This window comes from Sparassis crispa (assembly GCF_003851025.1).
Source record: "Sparassis crispa DNA, contig_000009F, whole genome shotgun sequence".
In the NCBI taxonomy this organism is placed as follows: Eukaryota; Fungi; Basidiomycota; class Agaricomycetes; order Polyporales; family Sparassidaceae; genus Sparassis; species Sparassis crispa.
In genome coordinates, this window is record NW_020939756.1 from 1,141,323 (window position 1) to 1,160,499 (window position 19,177).

General features: G+C 43.6%; 3 protein-coding genes across 3 annotated transcripts; 1 reads left to right on the forward strand and 2 right to left on the reverse strand.

Moving 5' to 3' along the window:
- Window positions 1-271: 271 nt before the first annotated feature.
- Window positions 272-883, reverse strand: SCP_1004000 (hypothetical protein; the record flags this gene model as incomplete). Its single annotated transcript, XM_027762265.1, has 1 exon — window positions 272-883. The coding sequence occupies one exon, from the start codon at window positions 881-883 to the stop codon at window positions 272-274; it is 612 nt and encodes a 203-aa protein (XP_027618066.1).
- Window positions 884-13,263: 12,380 nt separating this feature from the next.
- Window positions 13,264-14,977, reverse strand: SCP_1004010 (predicted protein; the record flags this gene model as incomplete). The annotated part of the gene is made up of 5 exons (XM_027762266.1): window positions 13,264-13,419; window positions 13,478-13,761; window positions 13,816-14,169; window positions 14,629-14,669; window positions 14,724-14,977. 5 exons carry the CDS (start codon window positions 14,975-14,977, stop codon window positions 13,264-13,266), a joined length of 1,089 nt encoding a protein of 362 aa, XP_027618067.1.
- Window positions 14,978-17,337: 2,360 nt separating this feature from the next.
- SCP_1004020 (predicted protein) lies at window positions 17,338-19,123 on the forward strand (the record flags this gene model as incomplete). Its single annotated transcript, XM_027762267.1, has 5 exons — window positions 17,338-17,692; window positions 17,752-17,997; window positions 18,045-18,146; window positions 18,193-18,737; window positions 18,812-19,123. The coding sequence occupies 5 exons, from the start codon at window positions 17,338-17,340 to the stop codon at window positions 19,121-19,123; spliced, it is 1,560 nt and encodes a 519-aa protein (XP_027618068.1).
- Window positions 19,124-19,177: the final 54 nt, after the last annotated feature.

A 19,177-nucleotide genomic window follows, 5' to 3' on the forward strand; every position in this document is an offset into this window, starting at 1 on the left:
AAGTCAACCATGTAGGTGCAGTTATTACAAAGACCCTCAGGAAGGAGAAAGTACATGTAGACTAGATGAATGTCAGCATTGCTTTCCAACTACAAACCACAGCACATACCTTCTCCAGCACCATTTGTCTGCCACATCAGATGAGAAGCAATTTGACCTGTTCACAATGTGTCCACCCGATGAAGGGACGCATAGCGTGCTGAGATGGGAATCACATCCGCAAAGTGGTCTCACATTTGGGAAGATACTACAGAGTGCTACACAACCGACCCTACTCTGACACCAATTGGAAGCTGGTTATCGGAGGAGGAAATGCTACGAGCCCGAACACTACTTCCAACTCCTCGACTACAATCCGCAACCGTCTCAAAGTATCATCCGCCAACTCGCATCTACCGGTGATTCCACGCATGACATCGTACAGTTCGCGGGCCGCATTGCGCAATGTCTCAACCTGAAGGTGCAAGGTTCTTGATGGCGATAAAAAGCTGAGGAACATAATTCCAGGAAAATAGGGACAGTACGACCGCGCACCAATGTAAGGGAGTCCATCCAGCGGGTGGCCCAAATCAAAGTCCTCACAGATGGCGGGGTCGTCATATAGAACACGGGCAGTCAAACCACGAGGAATGACAGCAGGAAGGTGGTCCGCAATCTGAGGTATCATCCGACGACCACCTTCTATAGTGCGAGCTGTCGCAAAGTGTATTTCCACTTGGGCCAGGACAGGGATATCATGCAGAAGGGGCAGGATGATCCCCATGCTGGCCGCCTCAGACTGGGCTTGGACCATGAGGACCTGAGGGGCGTGTGAGGGTTGGACAGCGAAGGAACATATGCTCGCAGGAGCCTCACCAGCAGGACGTGCATCCGGACTGCCCATGCTTTCCACTGGATCAGATCGAAGGGCTCGGTAAAGATCTCAATGCAAAGAAGAGCTTCCGCAAGGGTGTATTTGTGAAGGATGACGCTGGTGTCGATGGATGGGAGATTGAGTTCAGGATGGGAGATATGCCTCCGAGGCAGGTAGGTGCTTATTAGGCGCTCGGGTGAGACCGGTGATGGATGACCCCTCGGATTAAGTAGGAGCGTGAGGGGACGGGATTGCGAGATATGGCATGATGAGCAGTGATTCAGCGGAGCGATTGTTAAGCAGAAGCGGGCAGTATCGGGAGGGCAGGAAAAAGGGTCAGGACCGGTTTAAGTATGAGGGCAGGAGAAGAGGTCAGGGTAGAACCCACCATCCCGGAAGGTATGCTTGCAAAAGCCTCATTCACATTCCTATCCCATCCAGTTAGTGCATTTTCGGGCAGTCTTGCGTTTGTGCATTTTCTGGGCAGTCTTGCATTTCCGCATTTCAGCATTCTCCTTAGAGCAGTGTGATTTTACTCTGATGTGTTTCCAGTAATTATTGCAACTACAGAGATTTTTCTAGCTACACTTTCAGGCTACCCACCTCATACCTCTGGAATAGACTCTTCTCCTTCATTGCATCTTAGACTCCACACAGACTTGATTCCGCTCGTACTCCACCTTTCCGACTTGCGACGGAACTACTATCACGTCACCGAGCAGTTTGCGGTGTTCATACCACCATGGCTTGCAGTGTCTTCTGTTCATCCAGATGGTTATTTTATTGTAACTAACTACTATATGTGCATTCTAGCAAAATGAGAGTATTTCTTAAGAAATATGCATTTATATGAGGCAACCTAATAGTATAATGCCTCACCAGGGGTAAGGGAGTGTTGACGACTAGGTGTCAAGTGGGTGTCAAGTACTGAGTGTCAAATAGGTGTCAAATAGGTGTCAAGTGGGTATGTTGTAGATCGCATACAGAGTATTGTAGACCGTATACAGAATACTATAGACTACATACAGAGTATTATAAACCACTATACATCACATACAGAATGTTATATGTCACATACCGACATTCCTAGTTCATATATGAAGTGTTGTAAGTGACATACAAACATTCGTAGACCGTATATAAGCAGCATACAAAAAATACTTCTAAGCGACATACAAACACCTACTACAGGCAGTATACAAAGTACCATAAACGATGTACAGAACATAGTAGACCACATACAGAGTGTCGTCAGCAACATATTAACATTTTTAAGTGGCATATGAACATTTCTAAGCGACATACAAATGTTTACAACTCATATACCAGACGAGGTTATTTCGAGTATCCATTAGAGGTTTAGATTAGAGTCACACCACGTTAGAAGTATTAGTGCACTTGTAACAGTTTCTAAGATCATGTTTTTTAGTGACTCTAATAGACACATTTGTAACATTTTTTGTAGTCATTCTTATATGCACATTTTTTGTAACTGTTTCCAGTCTCATTTTTTGTAGTGAGTCTTATAAGCAAATTTGTAACTGTTTCTAGTCTCATTTTTGTAGTAATTCTTATAAACTCATTTGTAACTGTTTCTAGTTTGATTTTTTGTGGTGATTCTTGTAGACACATTTGTAACAATTTTTAGTCTCATCTTGTACAGTAATTCTTATCAGCAAATTTGTAACAGTTTTTACTGTATTTTTTGTCATAGACACATTTGTTCTTGAAGTCAAAATAAGTGATCTCAAAACTGTTATAACAAATCAGCAGAAAAAACCTAAAAGACAAATCTTATAGTTTTCACTAGTAGGTGGATTATAATACATATTTCAAATTGAAGTTGAGTAAAAGTCATATTTCTAAAGCTGAGACAAATTGTAAAAAACTGCGAAAAAATGGAGAGACTAAGAAACTTTCTAGTTATTACCAGTAGACATTTTGAGACTCAGAAAAATGCAAATTAATCTGAAATAATTGTGAAATAGCAAATTTTATAGTTCTGACTAGTAAACATGCTATAAAATGCATTTGAAGCACTTTTACAGTGAAAGTGAGTGCTATTGAACTCAGAAAATCAATCGTAAAAATCTGCTTTCTCATTATCACTATTAGATGTATTACAATATAAATTTTGAGTCTCTTGAAGTGTTTTAACTTTCAAAAAACAATAAAAAATGACAAAATAACACATCTTCTTGTGTTTACTAGTAAATGAACTATAGGATAAATTTCAAGCAAAAGTGAGTATTACAAGCCTGAAAAAGGCTGTAAAGACTCTGAAAAATTATGAAATAATAAATCTTATAGTTTCCACCAGAAGGTACACATTAGGACACACTTTAAATAAAGCTAAAATTAAAAAAATGTTTTAAAATTCAGAAATATTATAAAAAAATTCAGCAATTTTACAGAATGTGAAAATATACAGCTATTCTCAATAAACATACTATAAAATGCTTTTAAATTGAAAGTAGGTGCTTTGTAACAATGTGCTTTTTAATACACAGATTATATAATAGACTCCGAGCAGAAGTGACAGTTTTCAGGCTTAGATAAATGATAAAAAATGAAGAAAAATTGTAAAATAAGAAACATTTGAGCTACTACTAGAAGAGATGCTACAAATATGCTTATAAAGTAAAATTGACTACTGTGCAGTTTAGAAACCTTTTAAAATGCCTAATTTTATAGCTACTACTAATAAGAAATTATTATAAGCTAATATAATTATGATTCTTAAGGTATAAAGGTATCATTATAGGAGTGACATAGCAGTAGATGCTTGCACTGGCAAAAATTTTCTCTAAATTATGAGAATAAATTTTGACTATAAAATTTCACATGTGAGACACATCTAAATTAAGATTAGGGACAAGACTTAGCTACAAATTTTGTAATGGCTGTCCTTAAGTGGCTATGAGTTAATTATAAGTAATTGAAGAGTGTCTTAGAAAGAAGATCACTAGTTTTTTATATGCAATTATTAGTAATGTGCTCAGTCCTTTCTGATCTTATTTTTTACTATACTTTTTCATATTTTTAGCATTTATTAACTTTTTATATAGTAATTATTGATGACAGTACGACACTTTCTAGTATTAATTTTGATATTGATTTTTACAAGCCATATTATAACTCTTTTAAGTGTAACTTTTTGTGTCAAGTTTTATAGGTGAAATGCTGAATTATCATCAAGCCCTTACTAGTTAATAATTAAATATTACTAGATGAGACTATTGTAGGTCTTTTACTAAAAGCTATAGAGATAATAGATTATTGTAATCTGGTTACTAGACAGTACTGGAGCAATAAGACAGTATTAAAGGTAATATATTATAACGCTCCCTATGATATAGCTCTAACACTAAAAAGTCTAAATTTTCCTGATAAGTTCAAACCTAAAGAACTAGAAACATTTGATATAAAAACTATCAAAATTACAGAATTACAACCTTTCTCATTTTTACTAGTAGACATATTGTAAGGTATACCCTAAGCAAATTTGAACAAAGACTACATTCTTTAGAACTTATAGAAAATCTGAAAAATTGAAATCAGTACAATCTCTAAGATCTTCTTAAAGTGTTTCAGAAATCATTATTGCCATGTGAAGCAATAGCCCACTTCACACAAGTCTAAGTGTTTGCTCTAATAGGCACCTATTTGACAGTTAGATACATAACTGAAATCATTTTCATTGTACAAAAGAATGTCTGAAAGTGTTACCCATATAATAGTTTACTATGTCATCAGATTTCTAGTATGAGACCTAACACTAGTTTGTAAGCGCCTTACAGTAGTCTGACATACTACCTATTATTTTCAATAGAAGTCTTATAATGTCCTATGATATGATCTAGTAATGTCTAGTAAGCTCCTACAGTATCTCACTATATAGTTTACTAACTTTTAACTAGTTGCTTAGTATTGTAATAACCTTATAATAGCCTGGTATGCCGTGTAGTATTTATTTGTAAGGTCTTATAATAGTCTGAAAGGCCACCTAGTATCAGTTTGTAGAGTCTTACAACAATCTACAATGTCATCTACTGAATCTATATCACCTAAAAACCATCAATAAGCCTCTTATAGTCTATTATATTCTCTACTGACTCCTAGCATGTCATATAATAATGTCTACTAAGCATCCTAGAACCACTACAAAAAATGACCCTAGAAACCGTTACAAATGTGCCTACAAGAATCACTACAAAAAATGTTACCAACGTGCCTATAAGAATTACTACAAACAATAACCTTAGAAACTGATACAAATATGCCTACAAGGATCACTACAAAAAATGTTATCAACGTGCCTATAAGAATCACTACAAAAAATGACACTAGAAACTGTTACAAATGTGTCTATAACAAGATATTTAAATGTATATAAGAAATTGTCATTATATTCTCTACTAACTCCTAGTATGTCATCTAATAATGTGTAGTAAGTGTCCTATAATGTCCCACTATATGTTGATAATAGTCTACAAATTCGCCTACTGACTCTTAGTATATTGTTTAGTAGCATTTAGTAAGTCAACATTAGCCTGTTATACTGGCTCCTAATATACTCTTTAGTATCAGTTTGTAATGTGCTTACAATAGTCTGAATATGTCACCTGATATTACTTTGTAAGAATATTTAGTAACTTACAATAGTGTCTAGTAATCTCTACTAAATGTTGTAGTCTGTGAGTTTATAAGATGCTTACAATAGTCCAGTACACCACCTAGTACCAGTTGAGAAGAGCCTTACAGTAGCCTACAAAGTGATATATTGACTTCTTAGACTAACAAGAGTTGTACCCGGAGCTCTGAGGTCAACACCAAGTATAAGCATCATGCAGCAAGGAATGGCAACAGTCACCATCTGAGTCTTAACATGTGGTGAGTTTAGAAATCTTGTTGATGTGCAATGTTCATCAATAAGATCCCTAAATTCAGACATGTGTTGAAAGTCAGCTCATCACATTTGGACAAGATTTTGGACTCAGCCCATGATGTCCAACTTGCATGACTTGTAGCTCACTTAATTCTACTTGGAATGTGATGAATCAAGTAAGCATTCTGACCGGTTTTTTGAGCTAAATCTGATAGTGTTACTTTCAGAGCATTAGGATCACTTGCTGGAGTGCTACAATCTATTGTCTCAGTTTTCTCTCACTTCTGCTTGTTTCTTCAATGTGCACTGCTTGTAAAAAATAAGGCATTCTATCTTGCATGTTCATGTGCATTTTAGAGTCATTCTAATTTTTTTGATATTTATACAAATTTTCTGCACTTCAGACTGAGCATTCTAATCTAAAACTGAGATATCTCAGCCAGTTTTACTCAGATTTACTTGGTTTAAGAGAGCATTGTGCTCCATTTCCTTCACAGATTTCAGTAGTACTGCTTTTTCTATGTTGAAATTAGTATGTGCATCTATAATTTCACTGACTATGATGCATTGATTCTCTGTGGCTACTGTGACACTTCTGTTTATCACTATTTGTGCAAGTTATGCTGGTTTTTACTACAATCACTTTGAAAGACTGACTGCATGTAAGATGTAGTACAGTAACTTGTGGGGAGTAGGCTACTGCTTTGCATGGCAGAAATGATTCCTGAGGTCCTATGTTCCTGCCTTTCTCTCATCATCTAATTGTTCTCACATGCATTAATCATTTTGTATTACTCCTTAGTTATTGATTACTTGTGAGTGGTTCATTGCATTACATAGCATGTTGTATTTTTATTTAGTATCTATTTCACTTTAGGATACCCTTCGCATCCTCCAATGACACGATGACAGAGGAATTAATTGACTTGCTCCTGGATTTCGTGGGTGAGTGGAACCAAACATGCTGTTTCTTGCATATCGTTAATTTAGTTGCAAAGGCCCTGTTGCAACAGTTTAACATACCTAAAAAAAGTGAAGGGGAAGGCCTTGATGATGCGGAACAGGAGTTAGTAGATCTGGCAAAGGATCTTGATTTTGAGGATCTTGTTACCCACGCAGAAAAGGGTGCTAAGGATACAGGAGATGAGGCCACGGTCGACGAAAGTGAGGATGAAAAGCTTCTCAAGGCCCTATTCGACTTTACAGATAATGAACATGCGAGCCTGACAGAGAACGTTAGACCTGTGAAGTTAGTGCTTGTAAAGGTAGAATCTGGATGGGATAACACACCTTGGATTGTTGTTAATGCCCTACCTCCTAGCTGTGCAAACTTGCATTCAAGATCGTGCATTTGATGACAATTACCCTTCCAGCTTAGTATGCAACTCTGAATGATCTGAAGGTAGCAGAACGCATCATGCTGCGTGATGTTGTAACTCGATGGAATTCCACTTACGACATGCTCGAGTTTTCTCTAAACTATCGAAAAGCAATCGACATAATCAGTGCTGGTCGCGAGTTGGGCTTATGACAGTTTAAGTTGTCCAAGGAGGAGTGGACAATCGTCAGCCAGCTCAATGATGTTCTGAAGGTAAGTCACACTGTGACATGACATATATGGTGATGGATGACACTCAAACTGCCGCTAGGATGCAACACTGTTCTTCTCTTATTCTACTCCAAATCTGGTGACTGTTGTCCCCATGATGGACCACATCGATGAATGACTGACAATGGACTCCCTGGAAAAGACTCTATCAGGAAAACCCAACTTTTACTTAAAGGTGTCCTTATATGACTTAAATGCACTTATGGGCCTTAAATAAGGTAAAAAAGGACAAAAAGTCCATAAGTCATATTTCCTTAGAGACTTAAAAGTCGACTTTTGGGAACTTATAGGCCTTAAATAAGGCAAAAGAGGACAAAGGTCAGAATAAGTTTCATAAGTTAAAAGTTGAGTTTTCCTGATGTCTCAACATTACTATACACGCTTCACTGGGTCTCGTGAAGAAGACACTGAACAAGTACTACACACTTACAGACTCTTCGGAAGTCTACCACATTGCTATGGGTGGTATTTAACTTGTCATATGTCTGATCTACTGAACTTATTGAGCTTTACATGCAGTGCTTCATCCTTGACACAAACTTTCATACTTCAAGCAGGCCAAGTGGGAGCAGAGCTGGATCGACACCACTGAGGAGCTGGTGCATGAAGAACTCAAATGCTCCTACTCCATGTCAGGTGATAAGGAGGGTGGTGGTGGTATGCAGAGTCCTGAGCAATCGGCAAACATCAAGGTGTGTGCTGTATATGCACACCTTGATAAAGTCACTGATTGCCTTCATTCAGGACAAGAACCACAATATATTTGATCACATCCCCACACTTGTCGCACCTAAATGTTCTGAGCTGCAAAATGAACTCGACACATACCTGAGGACTGGTTCCGAGTATGTCAAGAATGTCCTCACTTGGTGGCACTGCGCGTATGTGACCTATCCATGGCTGTCACGAATGGCTCTGGATTACTTGACTATTCCAGGTAGGTATCCTGCTTTGTATATTTACTTGTGGTAAGCTAATTTTCTTGCAAGCAACTTCTGTCGATGTCGAGCGGATCTTTAGCTGTGGCTGGCTCCTCCTCTCTCACTTGCTTGGAGTGGGCCGATGCTAATGCACGGCAAGGACGATTCCTGATTTTAATATTTATCAGACCTATACTTCTAATATGTGTTTAGTCTCTTTTTTTGCACTTATCATTCAAAAGTATTACAGTTGTATATTTTTATAATTAAACATACATTTGGCTATGTTACAATCTAGTACAGTCATGCTTTAACATATACTACAACAGAACTAATCTTTGATCTACACTTTGTCAGCACTGTGATGCATTATAGTTAGGGAAGTGAGGGAAACATATAGTAATTCTGAGATGTAGACCTGAGTATTATTAAAATCTATGCATAAAATAGTGCAGAATACTCTCTTAAACCAAGGAAGTCTGAGTAAAACTGGCTGAGATACCTGAATTTTGAATTAAAATGCTCAGCCTAAAATGTAGAAAAATCGTAAAAATTTCAGTTAAATTGCGGAATAACCCTATAATGCACATAAACATCTTAAATAGGGCGCCTTATTTATTACATGCAGTGTACATTTGTTTTTCCTGGAAGAAACAAGCAGAAGTGAGAGAAAACAGAGAAAATGGATTGTAGCACTGCAGGAAGTAATGCTGATATTTTGAAAGTGACACCATCAGATTCAGCTTAAGAATCCGGTCAGAATGCCTAGCGGGTTTATCAAAATCCGAGTAGAATTGAGTGAGCTACAAACCATGCAAGTTTGGCTAGAAGTGTGGGAACCAGTTGCTAGAGGCTTGCCTAAATTGTTTAAGGTTTGAGCAGACAACGAAAAAAGTGTCGATGCGATCCAAAAAATCGAGTGCATCAACACTTTTTTCGTTCTCAGCGCTCTGGTGGCTGAAGAATTACTAAATGCAGCAAAATGTTCAAAGTCAGCACTTCTGTTTCTGGACTAAAGAGCAGATCACCAGGTATACCCGGGGCCACTATAAAGCTTGGCTTCCAGGTTATTAGCTGCATTAGTAACTGCTGTAGGGCAGCTTAAAAGCACTACAAGCTCGGAGTTTTGGTATAAGTACAGGTTATGACAACAATTGTAACAGGTCTTGCAAGTCTGAGCTATTGTAAGGTCTCTACAAACCCATACTAGGTGGCGTTTCAGACTATTGTAAGGCCTTTACAAACACAAACCAGATAACATATCTGAACATTATGAGGCCCTTACAAACTGATACTAGAGGGTGTACTAGAATTCAATAAACAGTATAATAAGGCATAGTAGGAGAAGGACTACAAAAAATAATGCAAGAAACTATTACAAATGTGCCGACAAGAATCACTATAAAAATGTTATCAATGTGCCTATAAGAATTATTAAAAAAATGACACTAGAAACTGTTACAAATGTGCCTATAAGAATTACTACAAAAAAAACCTTAGAACTGTTACAAATGTGTCTACAAGAATTACTATAAAACATGACCTAAGAAACTGTTACAAATGTGTCTATAAGAATCATTACAAAAAATGTTACCAATGTGCCTGTAAGAATTACTATAAAAAATGCCTCTAGAAACTACTACAAATGTGCCTATAAGAATCACTACAAAAAATGAGACTACAAACTGTTACAAATGCACTTATAAGAATCACCACAAAAAATGAGACTAGAAACTATTACAAATATGCCTATAAGAATGATTACAAAAAATGACCCTAGAAAGTGTTACAAATGTGCATATAAGAATTACTACAAAAAATGACACTAGAAAGTGTTACAAATGTGCGTATAAGAATCACTACAAAAAATGTTACAAACGTACATACAAGAACTACTACAAAAATGACACCAGAAAGTGTTACAAACGTGCCTATAAGAATCACTACAAAAAATGACACTAGAGGCTGTTACAAATGTGCCTATAAGAATCACTACAAAAAATGATGCTAGAAACTGTTATTAATGTGCCTACAAGAATCACTACAAAAAATGTATACAAGAAATTGTTATTATATTATCTACTAACTTCCAGTATGCCATCTAATAATGTGTAGTAAGTGTCCTACAATGTCCCACTATACATTGATAACAGTCTACAAAGTCACCTACTGACTCTTAGTATATTGTCTAGTAGCATTCAGCAAGTCAACAATAGCCTATTACACCGGGTCCTAATGTACTCTTTAGTATCGGTTTGTGATGAGCTTACAATATTCTGAATATGTCACCTGATGTCACTTTGTAAGCATCACTAGTAACCTACAATAGTGTCTAGTAATCTCTAGTAAATGCCCTAGTATGCAAGTTTATAAGGGCCTTATAACAATTAGATATGTCACCTAGTGTCAGTTTATATGATGCTTACAATAGTCTAGTATACCACCTAGTACCAGTCGGTAAGGGCCTTGCAGTAGCCTACAAAGTGATATATTGACTCCTAGCATGTTGTATAGTAATGTTTAGTAAGCCTCCTAACTTTCCCAATTTGGGCAAATGTATTTTAATGTCAGAAATCTTTTAAAGAAGGTGGAAAAAAGCGGAAAAATTAGAGACATGACCTAAATAACTATGAGTACCTCAGGTAAGTCAGTTCCCAAATTAGGAAACTGACTGAGCAGGTCTTCTTGCCGTTTACCTCAGTGTTGCAAAAGTGGTTTGTCACTCAAATCTTAATGAAATTGAATGTTCTAATATGCTAACTGGGTCTATTTTTGGTTTCAATTCAATAGTGATGGTTACAATGCATCAAACTCAGTACAACACTCCATCAAAGGTAATTTCAATGTTCCCTGACATATAGCTGTTATCTGTTATCTAAGCGCTACAGCCATGCATCTGTTGATGGTTATTTATACAAGTCGTACTGGTTTTCAATACGACTGTTTTGAATGTCTACCTATAGTCAACTTGTAGTTGGGTAAGAAGAGTTATTACAATGTTTGTAGCTAAGTTCTATCTCTAGGATTTTCCCACAGTTTGGGGAAAAGTGTGTCACGGTTCAGATCAGCCTCCAAAGGCCCACCGTGTTGGAAATGGCCGGAAAAGAGGCAATCCGAGGGCATCCAAGGGATGCGCCACAGCGGAGATTAATTACATAATGTGGCCATTATATAAAAGAATATCTATATTTGGAGCAAAGAGAGCTCTGCAGCCACATCTTTGTCCCGATCCTTTACCTCGTGTCCGGTCTGATTCTCTCAGATTAAATTCCTCGCTTCCCAAAAGGGCTATGAGCCCCCGCATTTTCTAACACACCGCTTATAAGAACGATTCTCTTCGTACCTCAGGAATCGTAATGTCCATAGTTGGCTATCAGCACAGACTATCCGTGCACTGCTGTGCCTCGGGTCTTGGAGTCTGCTTGGTATGGTGGAGGATGCTGATGTTAAGGCAGTCACAGTGATGGCTAATGTGCCGGGTGATGAAGAGGAAATGGAAGATGGGTGGGATTCTATTCAGTAGTGGTTACATTATGTGGTACAGCACACTATCTACGTGAGACGTGTGCTGTAGTACAGGACCCGTTGCAGGTATCATACCTGTGAGTACCCATACCTGTTGTACTCATAGATTGCAGGTATGGGTTTACAACGAGTATGGGTGTGCGTATAGTCTCAGACACTCATGGGAAGACCCGTGCCATAGCCTAAGCAGAACAGGTCTGAACCATGTTCCAAGGACCTTTACCAGAAGTTTTCATCTATACAGTGATCCTGCTCTGGTCCTGCCCCAATACTAGCTCTGGGACATATCTAATAGACCTGGGAGACCATGCCAAAACAGCCTCTTAGGTACAACCCTTTGGTGATTAAGTTCAACCTCAAAGGCTGAGTTGGGGGGTACCCTGAAGTGTAATAAATTGTTCTTCTTGTCAATCCTAGAGTAACATCTCACAGCTTCCTCAATGATAAGCTCATCCCTTACTTTGGAGTTTTGCCACTGCACTTGACACCTGACCAGTGCTATTTGGATGAAAGTGATAATGAAGGCTCATCAATGTAGCTACAAACACCCAGTAATAAATTTAAAAGCTGCATCGACATAGCTACTACTACATGTACTTCTATTAGATATCAATCATAAAATCTTGTACAAAGACCATGAATCACCAGTTGGAGTTGGGAACTGGGGCTCACATCACCATGATTATTTACTGTTATTAATTTGTTCAGCGTGACTCACAGGGAGGGTGGTCATTGCATCAGGAAAACCTAACTTGTACTTAGAGGTGTCATGTGACTTAAATGCACTTATGAGCCTTAAATAAGGCAAAAAAGGACAAACAATCCATAAGTCATATTTTCTTAGAGGCCTAAAAGTTGACTTTGGGAACTTATGGGCCTTAAATAAGACAAAAGACAATAAGTGCCATAAGTAAAGGTTGGGTTTTCCTGATGCTTTCCCTTCGACAAAGCCCTCCTTCAGTTCCTGGAGTTGGGGATGTTCCAACAGTTCAGTGGGGGTGCCATTCTACTGGGCATATGATGAAATCATCGAGGTTTTCATCAAATGCCGCTCAGCCCAAGCTTGCCAATGGGGCCGCGACAAGGTCGACAGCGGAAAACCTCCGATCAATCGTAGATCTGGCATCTCATCTTGTTCGTGTTCCAACAACGTACGATCCTTGTTTGACGACGTCTAGTGCAAAGCTCGGTTCTCAAATGAATAAATACAGCAAACTAGTACAGCGCGAGTAGCAGAGGCAGCAGCACAGAGCGCCCACGGGTATGAGTAACCACGCAGGGGTGCAGTACGGTAGCAGTAGACATGTACGGACGTCGGGGTGTGCTATGTATGGAATATGTAACCAAGATCTCAAGTATGCTGGATACTGGGCAGCGTGGATAGTGTGGCTAGACGGGACAGTGCTACGGTGGATGAGTATTACGCGGCGCGGTCTCCGGTTGGTATGCATTCGTACGTGTAGTAGGTCTACACGACCGCGTGCCGGATCGTCCGCACGTCCGGCTCATCATCCGCGTCCCGCGCGTCATCTAACGTATAGGCGGGGTGTGCAACTATGCCTGCACCAGTGGAGGACGGGTCCACGATGAAGATGTTATCGCCCGCGATGTTGATGAAAGAATACTGTAGAGACGCATAAGCAAAAAATGGGCAAACCGACAAAATGACAACAAAGACGCACATCCGCAAGCTCGACTCCGCTCTGCCTATTGTAGTTTGCGTACACCAAGTTCACTTCGGCCATGAACGGTCGGAGGCCCGCGCCCTCGAGCATCTGCCACCACGCGAGGAAGTCCGTGAAACGCTGGTGCCAGACATGCATCTCGATGATCAGCTGGCCAAACGGCAACACACCGGGAGTGCCAGGCGCGCTCGGGTCAGAGACGAAGTCGTGCGCGAGAGCGCGCATCACCTCGAACTCGTACCCCTCAATGTCGATGTGCAGGATGTCAATGTGCGTATGACCTTCCGCCACCTGGATAAGTACAATCGCTCAGAAATCCCGGTTAGAAGACGCACCGTTCGCCTTCATGAGGCTCTTGAGTGTCCAGAGCTTCGGTTCGTCGTTAAAGCCGTGCGAGTCAGCCGCGGCAAGACCAACCCGAGAGAAGTGGGTGCGATGCCGCTGTGCACGGGGGATCTGCGAACCAAATCCGGTTTCAACAGAGTCGTAGCCCCAGATCTCGCAATGTCGTGTACGCGTGAGCACTTCAGCCTCGAACGAAGAGTCCCAGTCGATGCCAAAGGAATAGACCACACAATCCGGTTTCTCAGCGATCCGAGAAAGTCCGCAAACCCACTTGCCCCCGTCGCCGAGGGCACCTATCCGTTCGGCTTCATGGGGACAGTTAAAGACTGGTGGAAAGAAGTCCCCTGAGAATTGAATTAGTATTGACGTTCCGCAAGGCTAGAGTGAGCATTGAGCGATATCAGAATGCAGAGGTCGAAAGTTTGATAGATTGAGAATCGATGCGTCGTCAGTTCGACACTGAAAGCTTCATCTCCCGATACTTGAAACAGATGTTCATAACATAGCGGAACTACCTTCGGCGCTCCCGCGACATCCAGCCTCTAATATTCCGAGAGGTCTTATAGCAATTAGGAAGGAGTCAGAACAATACGGAAAACCACAGGGAGCATTGACAGCAGCAGTACCTGGAAGCACAATCTCGATGTGTCCAAGGACATTCGTATGAACTCTAAGTGGCGACTGAGCCAAACGAACATTCGCGGAGTTGTCCGCGTGCAAACTCTCGTGCGCAGTCGCGCTATTTCCGATAGCATCGGAAACTCTAGACAAATCCGAGTAGCTGAAATCGTAAGGGTACTCACAGACGGTATACGCAGGCCATGGTTCTTGGTCTGGCGGGAACCTGGAGCACGGCATGAGACCAAGGCAATTAGGCGAACTTGGGCTGACGACGTACATGACGACCTGAGATGGACTCGGGCCAAATTTTTTGATCATGTCCTGGCGCTGGTCAAGCATACGCTGATAGGAGTTCTCTGAGCGGAGTATGCGTGCAGGTAGGTCGGGTGCGGGGACGACATATGAAACGGGAGCGGGGACGGAGTGGAAAGCGTCGTGGGGGGAGAGGAAGACGAAGGTGGTGACGATGAGGGCGAGGAGGGTGACGGCGTAGCGGGGGTGCCTCTGGCAGATGTTTATTGGGAATGGCATCGTGAAGAAAGGAGCGCAGGACGAGCGAGACCTGGATGGGATAGTAACAGAGAGACCGTCAGAGAGGTTGACGAGAGCGTCCAGTCTCAGACTTGCAGCAGTGGCTGCAGATGGGATGCCAGCGGAGCCCAGATCCCCATTCTCTTGGCATTCCTATTTCCGGCATAAACCATATTTCCCGACATTTTCCCGCCAGGCACAATCACATAACGCTGGCTGTCCTACAACCTCTCGGTGTTGAGACTGCAATTCTACCATCAAGCGATCCCCTGCTCACGCCTGCGCACGCCCGGCAACTGCTGGATGCTTTGATTCTTTGCTTGCTTTCATCTTCTGCCAGTCATCCTTACTGGGAAAGCTCATGCGTGAGAGGTGTAATTGTCAATTTGTGCTTCGCTGTCCTCACCATCACCAAGCATTCAAGTGACAGCTTAACCATCTGCTGTTTTGGGTGCGTCTTTCTCCCACTGTCCAGAGCATAAAATTGTCCTCTGATGATTAAGCAGATTGTTCGCAACAATAACCTCAGTTCCATGTCCACAGTTGCGTGCTATGCCTGGAGGCAATTGCGAAGCTCAACGCATAACTCCGCTTTTCCTGCTGCCCTGTAAGACATTTGTAGGGTGCTTCATTCGTGCGCCAAACTTCTTCCCAGGTGCGGTCATTAGAGGGGTGCGGAGAACGTAGAAAGTGGAGGATAACAGACCCAGGTGCATTCTTTTTTTACCCTTCTGTCTACACGACGCTGAATTATTTGGGGCTGCATGTGTAGCTTATATCAAATATATTTCTTTCTGATTGAAACAGAGGCCAGCGTAAATGAGTAAGCAGAAGCTATCGAGACTTACCACTGATACCAATAGAAAATGCACGAATCGAGTGCACCTCTCGACATTTGTGCGTCAGGCACACGGAACACCATGGCCATCTCGTGTGCATGCTCAAACATGACTGGCAGCAAGTCATCCACGGGCCGCCCATCGAGCTTGAGGAGAAATGGACCGAAGCATATTTCTCGCCGCACACGATGGCTGCAGACTTACGCCCTCCTGACATCGTATCAACGTGCCTCTGAGCATACGTGCAGGAGTGTCATGGATAAAAAATATTTTTGCTATACCAAAAACTCATGCTTACTCACCAAAAGTTCGACAGCTATGCGACAGGGATACAATTACGATGATCTGTGAGTATACTCACCGCTGTCCGTACAGCGATTTCCTTTGTGTAGCTGCCCGCGGATACTTCTAGTATCCCAGCAGAGTCGCGAAGAGACAAATGTGTGATCCACACGTCTCTTATCAGCAGTACTTCTCGCAGATCACTAACCTTCGCTGCGACCCATCTTTCTGGAAGTCACACTCACGGTGCGATATCGAAACATTGTGTCTTTGCTTTCTCGACTGTACTTTCCTCGTCCTTTCAAGATCAAGCATACGCTACACCCTCCTGTTATGTGCACAGCTCGCCTGCATTGTCAGAACACAGAGAGGAATCACAGTGTGCTAGATCGGCGCTATTTAGGGCTTTCCATGAGACTGATCTTTTGAATATCGCCACGTCACTACAGGATCTGTATATGAATGAGTTATCTTGAGACTGGAGCCACTCGCTATCCATACCATCACACCGCCTCCTGCTGTTGAGATCTCGTACGAGGCGGCCGCACCTTCTAATGACACAGGTGTCCTCACACTCTGCGCACTGTCGAGTCTTCTGGCGTTGACGCTGCGTTCACGCCAGTCGATCTCGACTCCTTCGTCACTACTGCTGCAGACATACTCCTGCCTTTGACGTCTTTCATGAATCTACGTGTTATTCGGTTGGAATTGTCGTCCCTTATAGAATTGAATTGAACGATGTTATCAACTGCTTGGCCACTGCAGCCCGGCATCCTCAAGTTACTAGTGTGTCGGATAGATCCAGTACGTGGTGTCTTTGAGGAGCTGGTATAACTATGCCTCTTATGAGGCCATCATAGTTGCCTTCAACGTTCGTCTCCGGAGCGCCTATCGATGTGTTCTGACATAGGAAAGGATTCCGATAGTCTCCCTTCACGGATACATCGACGTCACCGCTCACGCTTACGCAGTCCGTCGTCGCGGTGCGACACGGTCGCAAGCGCCCGGTGGTGAGTGCTGAAAAAGGCAGGAGGAAAACCATATTGGGGAATGACATCAGAGCGGGTCGTGACGTCGGTCGCGTCAGTGGCGCTCGGCGCCCTGGCCAGGTTCACCATCGCCCCTGTTGATTTATATACTCCGCTACCACTGCCCCTCTCCCCCACTAGTCTTCCTCACCACCACCCACGCAGTGACATATACTCTGTTTCATTCTGTCCTAATATCCACGACCAAACCATGTCTGCAGATCTTCCGCCGCTACTTCCCACCGAGACCGGCACGCCCCCAGACGAGTGGGCACGGTCGACCACGACTGCCGCTTTCTCCAGACCGGAACCTGCCCCTGCGGTGAGCAGAGGGCGCAGCTCCGAGTCTACTCCCGGTGTCGAGTTTCCCGGGGCCTTCCCCAAGTCCCAGCAGACGCACAGCGAAAACAAGCCGACGACGGCAGGCCCAGCTGCGTCGGATCCAGCTTCGAAAGCGCAGGCTGAGCACGGCGCGGGAATCGACTTTGGCGACGCTGCGAGCCGTGCGGTGCAGACCGTGACCAGCACCGCGGCGAGTACCGCCCAGTACATCGCGTCCTATATGCGTGAGTGCTGTCTGTCGCTTCCATTGTTTCCGTTTACAAAGTGCGGGGTTCTGTTGCAGCTTCGGGTGCGACGCAGGGCTCCCCCGTCAGAGCATCCGAGCACGATGTAATACACTCGACGTCGCTGCCGTCCAGCGAGACGATGGGTGCGGGCGAGCATGAGCACGTCGGCGGCGCGGGCTCGCTGCCCGGCTCCGTCTCCGAAGAATCCGTCTCCCGCCTCCCCGACGAGCGTCAGATGGAGCAGGATCCTAAGGCCGGTGTTGCCGATACACAGCCGAAACCCGAAGACGTGAACATCGCAGGTGAATAATTTTCGTTCAAAATCTCGATGGCGTTGACGCATGGTTAGGCACGTATCCGTTTGCGCCGTACGGACCCGCTGTGGGCGAGTCTACTGGAGCACCGGCGCCCATGATGACACACGAGACGCACCAGCACGTCGACGTCGGAGGTGAGCGCATTACTTCTCATGTCTAACGGTGCTCATGTGCGCCCAGGCACATATCCATCCGCGCCATATCCACACGCCACGTCAGAGACGACAGGCAGCGCTGCCCAGAAGGCCAAGGGCCCGCAACCATACGAGCAGCAAAGTGGTGTGGGCATATTCCCAGGTGCGATGAGCGAGAGAGTTCACGCGACCCCACCCGGCGGTGCGCAGAGCATGCCGAGTCAGGAGAAGGGAGGAATCAAGCCTGGTGAGCATGTCAGCGAGGCGGGAGAACTGCCAGGCAGGCAGGGCGAGTCGGGAGTTGCGGCACTACCCGAGAAGCGTGCAGAAGAGCAGCGGGGGCAGTCGGAAAGCACCACGGGCAAGGTGACGGAGAACACCAAGGAGACGGCAAGAAAGGCGGTACCTAGCGCAGGGCACAAAGAAGGCAAGGTGAGTGACGCGCGTGCAGATGAGGAGCAGGCGGACATGCTCCACCCGACGCTCACGCCCCGTACGCACGCGCTGGGCTCACCGTACGCGCATTGGCACGGCGTGTGTGTGGGCGAGTCGTACAAGAGGGGCGTGGGCGTCGATATCGAATGGATGGAGGTGCGGGCGTCGCTCCCCTTCTTCCGTCTGTTATTTGGGCCAGGAATTGAATTTGCTGACCGCCATAATTGCAGGCCGAGGGATACGATACGGACTATCACCCTGCGGAGCTGCACCCCGACACGCGCGGTCCTGCTGCCGGTGGCGCTGGTGCTGCTGCTGGCGGGGTGAAGGGTGAATCCGCTGTGCCCGAGAGTACGGAGGCCCCGAAGCAGGATACGAGCGCTTTACCGCAGGTGCAGGCGTGCCATGCGGAGAAGGCGAAGAAGGTCGGGTTCATGGAAAAGATGAGGGGCGAGGCTAAGATCTTGCTCGGGAAAGTCGAGGGAAAGAAGGGCGAGGCCAAGGTCGAGGAAGGCAAGCGCGTCAAGGCTGGGGAAGCCTAAGTCGACCAGCAGCAGCAGCAGCAGCAGGAGGTGAATGACGCGCGATTTGTTGCG